The sequence below is a fragment of the Triticum aestivum genome, chromosome 1B, assembly GCF_018294505.1.
Source record: "Triticum aestivum cultivar Chinese Spring chromosome 1B, IWGSC CS RefSeq v2.1, whole genome shotgun sequence".
Lineage (NCBI taxonomy): Eukaryota > Viridiplantae > Streptophyta > Magnoliopsida > Poales > Poaceae > Triticum > Triticum aestivum.
The window spans coordinates 93,729,618-93,737,143 of NC_057795.1; the positions used below are offsets into that span (position 1 = coordinate 93,729,618).

A 7,526-nucleotide genomic window follows, 5' to 3' on the forward strand; every position below is an offset into this window, starting at 1 on the left:
TGATGCCTCGAAGGCTCAAACGCACAGAGGATTGTTGAGAAAGAAGAGATCAGTTCAATACGATCATGTACATCCACCAAGAACAAAATGTGTGAAGATGAGATGATCACATCACACACACATACCTCTCCGATTCCAAAATCTAGCCTCTAATCAAAAATCAATGAACTAACAAACGGATTGCGATCCAAGGACCTTGCCTGCTTCCTTCCCGGGCTAATCACAATTTGAAACTCCTGGATTCGAATTTTCACGAACGGATTTAGCTACTCCGCGAGCCTTCCCGACAGCTCCATGGACGTCATGGAGAGGCTGGCGCTGGACGAGCTGTTGCCGAAGCGGCCGCCCGTGGTGGTGCCGCCGGCGCCGCGGCTGCCGCCCGCGCTGCCCTCGCACAGCGCGAATGCCGTCTCCAGGTTGGCCACGATGTCGGCCATCGCCGGGCGGTCCTTCCCCTCGAGCCGCACGCAGTGCACGGCCGTGTACGCCACCAGCTCGACGGCCTCGGCCTCGTGCGGCGACGGCTCCGGCGCGCGCCCGTCCAGCACCTTGCCGAGCTCCCCGGCCACGATGCTCGGCTGCGCGTAGTCCACCACGCTCACGGGGCTCCCGCCCTCGGCCTCCTTGAATATGGCGTGCTTCCCCGTCAGCGTCTCCAGCATCACCACGCCGAAGCCGTACACGTCGCTCTTCACGGTGAGGTGGTGCAGGCCGTAGTACTCCGGGTCCATGTACCCCGCCGTGCCGGCGGCCTTCATGGACAGGTGCTGCTGCTGCGCGCCGCCGGCCTCCTCCGTCTCCGGCGGCCCCATCAGCGACAGCCCGAAGTCCGACACGCGCGCCACCCACCCGCCGTCCAGCAGGATGTTGGACGACTTGATGTCGCGGTGGATGATGGGCGGCACGGCGTACGAGTGCAGGTACTCGATGCCCCGCGACGCGTCCAGCAGGATCTTGATGCGCAGCTTCCACGACGACACCACCGGCGACGCCGCGTCCGCGTCGGCGCCGCCGCCCTTGGGGTGGAGGTGGTCGTAGAGCGCGCCGTTCTTCATGTACTCGTACACCAGCAGCCGCTCGTCGTTCTCCTCGCAGTAGCCCACCAGGCCGACCAGGTGCTTGTGGTGGAGGCGGGAGAGGAAGGCCAGCTCCGACCGGAACGCGCTCTCCTTCTCCTGGAACTTGCGCGCCATTGGCCCCGACGCCTCGCCGCGCTTGATGGCAACCTCGCGCCCGTCGGGGAGCTTGCCGCGGTACACCGTGCCGAAGCTTCCCGCGCCGATCTTGGCCTCCGGCGCGAAGCCGTTCGTCGCCGTCGCCAGCTGCGCGAAGGTGTACTCCTCGGTGTGCTCCTTGAAGTTGAAGGACGACGGCCCGCTGCGCTGCCGCGTCATGGCGCGGGAGAGCTGCCGCCGGAAGAGGCCACGCGCCCGTGACCCGTTCGGCGAGCCGTAGGGGCTCGCCACGGCCACGGCGCCGACTCCAGCGCCGACGCCACCGACGTTATCCGCCGCCGCAGCGGGCGCGTTGCTGGCGATGTTGGGCTGGACGGAGTTGTGGATCCTCTTGTGGCTGCAGAAGCCGAAAACGAAGCAGTAGATGATGGAGCAGATGCCAGCGAAGACACCGACCGCGCCGACGACGGCGAAGGCGATCCAGCCTTTGGACACTCGCTTCGCAGCCGTTGTTGGTGACTGAGGAGGCGACACCGGTGCCGGCGGCGGCGTCGAGTTGTCGCACAGCCTATTGCAGATAACGCCGCCGCCCGCGCGCGCGCTCGCGCAGAGCTCCCCGGACCGAGGGTAAACGCCGCATTCGCACGAGGACTCGTCGAGGACGCAGGAGCCGGGGAGAATCGCGGGCAACGGCACCATCACCGCCGCGTTGTCCGCCGCCGACGAGGTCGACGACCAGCACTGCACGGTGAAGTTGGCGGTGACGAGGCCGCACGTCAGGTTGCCGCCGGCGACGAGGAACTCGAACGCCGTCCCGAAGGCCGGGTAGTACACGGTGGGGGTCGGTCCCGCGAGGTTCCAGCACACGGCAGTGCGGTTAGGCCGCCGGAGCCCGCACGCGTGGGAGTCGCCGACGGCGAGCCCGTGCGGGTAGATGTCGTTCTGCGAGAGCTTGTCCACAAAGCCAGAGCAGAGCACCGCGCCGGTGGTCGACACCACGCCGCACGCGCGGGAGCCCCCCGCGGCGAGGGACGAGACGGAGGCGTTGGCGAAGGCCAACTGCACGGCGCTACTCCGCAGGCCCCAGCAGCGGACCGCGGAGGAGGAGGTGCCAGTCTGGAGCGCGCAGGTGAAGCCGTCGCCGGAGACGAGGGACCTGAACTTGCCGAGGAACAGCTCCGGGAACTGCCCGGACTCCCGCCTCCACCATCGGATCCCGCGCGCCTGCCCGTCGTACGCGGCGACGTGGTCGGCCCCGACGGCGAGGTCCTGGAGCGGTGCCGGGCCCCTGTATACCCGCCTGAGCTGCCCCGGCGCGGCGGGCGGCCAGCAGAAGAGCGCCCGCGGTGCGACGCCGCCGCCTGCTACCGCGCCGACGCCGCAGAGGAACCCCGCGCCGCCCGAGACCTGCGAGAAGACGAGGTACGGCGCGACGGGCGAGGCAGAGGAGTTGTAGGCCGAGGAGCCGGCTGTGGCCGCGACGCAGTAGACGGTGCCGTTGTCGGCGGCGACGCCGCAGACGGCGGAGCCCCCCGCGACGGCGAGCGTGGAGGCTGTGACGGCCGCGGGCGCGAGCAGCAGCGGGAGGAGGAGGAGGAGCGCCGCGAGCGGGGGAGTTGTGACGGGCGCGGAGGAGGTCATTGGAGAGAGAGCGTGACGGCGGCGGCCGTCATCTGCGAGGCGCTGGGCGGCGCGCACGAGGGTGCGGCGGAGGAGGTGACGGTGGCGGGGAGCGGGAGCAGAGGAGCAGAGGGCGAGGGGGGCGCGGACGGACGGATTAAATTAGCGTGCGTGGAAAAGGTAAAAGGGCGGGCGGGACGAATGGACGGGGCGGGGGCGCGACCGCGTCGGGGTTTCCGCTGCGTCTGGATGTCTATCATCTTTCTTTCTCCTCGCGTTTCCACTGCTGCGATGCGATGGTGGCTCGCGGCGGCGGCGGCTTCCTGGTGGCCCGGCGTACACGTGTTTTTGGACCGGAGGCGGAGGACGCGGCGCGGTCTGACTCTGTGACCGCGGTCGGCCGGGCGTGCCAGACAGCCGGAGCACGCGCCTCTGCTGCTGGCCGCTGGCTGCTGGTGCCTGGACTAACCCGTGAAGTTAAAAAAACGACGGCTTTTCAGATGGGATTCCGTTTCCAGTTACCGGCGCCCAAGAGGAATATCGGTACCGAAACTACTTCACAGACGATATTTGCTTGCACGATCCTGAGCCGATTTCAAATCCAACAACTTTCTGTACATTGGTGTCTTGAATGAATGGTGTGAGATGGAGTGTCGTGCTGAAATCGTCTGTGAATGTCGTCTGTATAGCAGTTCTCTATCGGTACGGACCAACACGGGACATAGATTACTACTAGTGGAGTGCTTCTGTGCCACTGCTAGTAAACAGTGCTTTTCTTACGATGCAAAATGCAAATGCAACGACGTTTGTAGTTCACTCCGTGCATTCGGTTTATTCGATTTACATAGTTTGGTTTATACTGTTTTTTGGTTTATATAATATTAATACTTCGATAAATACAATATGGAATTAAAATACTATTCAGGTTCGGTTTATATCAAAGGGTGTGGCTAGGTATCAGTCGACTGAGATTTAACCAAGTCTAAGTCAAGTGATATAACATGCTAGAGAAAAAAAATAAAAACTAAAAAGAAAGTTTTGCATGGATCTCAATATAAGATCTCACGGATATAGTATCGACTGAGACTGTATATCAAATTATTTCGGTATGGTTTCGGTATATACCATAATAACCAAAGTTGACGCGAATTTAAAAATGACGTAATAACAATTTACAATTTTATGACTCAGAACACATAGTATTTTACACAAATATTCCCTCCGTTCCATAATGTAGTGTCAAAAAACGTCTCACATTATGGAACGGAGGGAGTAGTATATAACTATATATATATAAGTATATATGCATGAATAGATTCATCCCTTGATTGTTATGGACGTGCTTAGCATTTTTAAAGAGAAGAATAACTATGTTACGAGAAAAAAGTACGTGCTTGGTAATGAATTTGACTAATGTATAAGCAAAATGATAACTTGTATGGTTGTTTGCCTCAAGAAATATAAATTTATGTTTACTTCGGTTTATCTGGTTAACCGTTCGATTTTTTGGTATATACCATAAAAACAAAAGTTAAAACAGCATGAAAAGTTCATACCATATCAAAACCATGAACCATAAAAACCGTAAAATTGGTTTGGTTCGGTATGGTTTTTCGGTTCGATTTGAAAATGCAGAGAGTGAGTTGCAGTACAAATCAACACGGCATCTCTACCCATGTTCAGCAGTGAGGTGGCCACAGAGTTGAGCACTGCGCTATCGGCGAGCTTTCAACGGCAGCGAGACGGTTTCACCGGTCCTCACTTGGTGTTCTTTCTTTGGGCAAAACCTCATTTCCTCGTACCGTGTTGATAATTCAAAACTCAGAAAGAGGACGGTCAACTTTAAAGGCGTGCTGTAGGACTGTACAGCGTCCGGGTGAAAAGTGAAAGCGTGTCTTCCGGCCGGACACGTAGGACACGGTACATACGTGGAACAAAGATGTACTGCCAGTACTGCAGTACCCTGCATGGGCCCTGTATTTTTTATTAACGCAAAGCGTGGCGTACAACTATGAACGGACGGCAAAAAGTTACGCCCATACTGTTTAGAAGCTCGTACAAATATAGTACATATTCGTTTGTAATTTCAAACAAAACTCACAAACGGATCAACAAGTGTCCTCCGTGGCTCCGCTCTGCATCTCGATGGTGCGGTCGATTTGGTCGCAGGCCAACGACGATGCCCTTTGCGAGCGTCGCTTCTTTCTTGCATGTGTCGCATAAGAACTCCACTCCTATCCTGATGTGATCCTGTAACACTCCAAAAAAATTTGATTTGGTTTTTAAAAATCTTTATTTGATTTAAAGGAGGTTATTGATTTTTTTTAAGAAGGACTCTTCTCAAATCTTTTTATGACAAATATTTTTTTATGAGTCCTCAATATTGGTGTTGGTCTTGAGGGTTTTTCAACATGTGTTGAGTCAACACAGAGAATCTTGGGTTTTCTTAATATTTCTTTTATTAAAAAAAATAAAATATCCCTATGACTTGTGGATTGATTCTTCTTCATTCAAATTTTTTCTCTCGCCTTGACCTAGGTTGAAAATTTTCTCCCAAAATCCACTCCCTACGTTGGGCCAAGTCAAATATCCAACTCCAGCAAGTTTCAACCCATTATTGATTTTTATTCTATTTATTTTATCCTCAAAACAATTTCTGTCTTTTATTTTGGACCTAGGTGACTTACAAAGGAACTACAAGATTCCTTTTGAGTTTTGGTCCCAAATAAACTCCTATGGCTAGTCCTTAGTACCCTCAACCTAGATCCATCAAGATCCACTGGTCCACAATTCAAAATTTTTAAAACTTGCTTGCTGCAAGTTTGGACCAGATTTGCCATTTTTGGTGAAATCCATAGTTTTTCTTCTCCTAAAAATCTGAGATAAATCAGGCAGCCCCTAGATGCATTGAGAGGTCACCTAACCAAGGATCAACTCCAGAAAATTTTTCCACATGCCAAAAACATTTCATCGAACACCTGGCGTGCACTGTTTCTATCAAAATTCAGAAAGTTCAGAGATTCAGTGATGCAGTTATGTCGTCAGTGTCGTGTCTTCAGAACCACGGCGTCAATCTCACCAGTGTGCACGTTGGTGCCTTGCTCCCTGCTCCTTCTCCTTATCAAGTGCGCCGCACGATCGTTTGGACGGGCGCAAGCGTCGGTGGCGACGTGTCTCGCCAACGCCGGCGTCTTCTGCGGTGGCAGAACCACCCGTGGCGGCCAGCAGGGGCCAGCCCTGCCTTTCGGCGCCGTCCAGCACCGCCCAAGCGACCAGAAGCCTCCGCATGGCCATCCCCTCCCCTGTGCACGCTGCAGCACCGTCGCCGTAGCCTGAGAAGCACAGGGCGCGCTCCCTGGTGCCGACGTGCCCGCGAGGCCGTTCCGTGGAGAACTTGGAGTGTCGCCCAAGTCTGGCCAAGTTTAGCTATGGGATGAAGCCAGTGATCCAATCCGCAGCTGCCCCGACACCTAAACCACCTGCCCGACCACTGCCTCGCCGTAATCGCTCGTCGGTGTTATCCCGTTCTCGGCAACCGCCTCGGGCCGGCTATAAATAGCGACCCCGAGCTCGCCTTCGACGAGGCATCACCCCTCCACCTCACCAGAACCACGCCCAGCCACTAGGAGGGCCTCGAGGAGGTCTTCTTCCCCGACTTCGGCCGCCCCGATCCGCTTCGGGCTCCGGCACGATTCTCTCCGGTGAGGGCACCTCCGCCTCCCAAACCGCGTCAGCAACCTCCTAGTGCACCCACTCTTCTGACCCTAGCCCCAATTTGGCGCCTGCAGCTCTCCTCGACGAGATCCACCACCACCCGAACCACCGTCCGCCGGAGTGAAGGCCGCCGTCGACGTGGTGCTCGCCGACGACCAACTCCACCACCTACAGACGCGGGAGAGCATCGTGAGTCCATAGGTACCATCCACTCCCCCTACCTCGCCGTGGATCGACGCCGGCGACCACCGCGGTCCTCGAGCGCCGGTGCACTCTGTTTTGAAATTCAAACCTGACGGGTGGGACCCCCTCGTCAGCTTTTTCTTCTTTTCGAAATGTTTTCTGAAAACGCCTTCGGGCAAAATACGTTTTGTAACTGAAACGTTTTCTGTCTTTTTATAAACTACCCCCTGGAAACTTTCTGTTTCATTATAGATGAGTCCCTGGACTAAAACCTTAATAACTTTTAAACAAAAGATGATTTGGAATTGATTCTTTTTCTGCCATCTTTATTTTTCTGTCTAGTTTTTTATCATATTTATTTGAAAAATATTTGGAACAAGTTTTATGCACACACGGTATTTACGTTAGTATGCGATTTCTTTATATCGTAGATACTGGAGGAGGTGACGGGACCGCAAACTTCGCCGAGCTAGATTCCGACTACTCCGAACCAGGCAAGCATGTTTGAACCTTTGATATGATGAGTGGCTTGCATGTTTACTTGAGTAGTTTCTCATGGCATGTTCATATAAGCATTAGCGAATGTTATATTGCATGCAAAGCAAGCTACAAGTGAGCTTCGAAATTCGATGAGTTTAGATGATGGAGATATAACCTGATGATGTGGTGGCATGATAGGTTGCAAGCTGGTATTGTTGAAGCATGTCAGACTTATGTCAACCGTTTAACTCCAGTATTAACATGGATCAAGTCATGTTCCCGTTCATCCCCTTTTTCGTTGATGCGGAGCATCCCTCGCTCATCTCCATGGACATGCCTACATCTCCCTCAACA

At 54.9% G+C, this 7,526-nt stretch overlaps 1 protein-coding gene across 1 annotated transcript; it reads right to left on the minus strand.

The window, feature by feature from the left end:
* LOC123109730 (putative serine/threonine-protein kinase-like protein CCR3) lies at window positions 1–3,107 on the minus strand. Its single transcript, XM_044530411.1, has one exon. It carries the CDS (start codon window positions 2,814–2,816, stop codon window positions 267–269), a length of 2,550 nt encoding a protein of 849 aa, XP_044386346.1. The 5' UTR covers window positions 2,817–3,107; the 3' UTR covers window positions 1–266.
* Between the last annotated feature and the right edge of the window lie 4,419 nt (window positions 3,108–7,526).

Excerpts from the sequence above, each read along its gene's own strand:
- LOC123109730 (XM_044530411.1), bottom strand. The coding sequence starts at position 2,816 with ATGACCTCCTCCGCGCCCGTCACAACTCCCCCGCTCGCGGCGCTCCTC.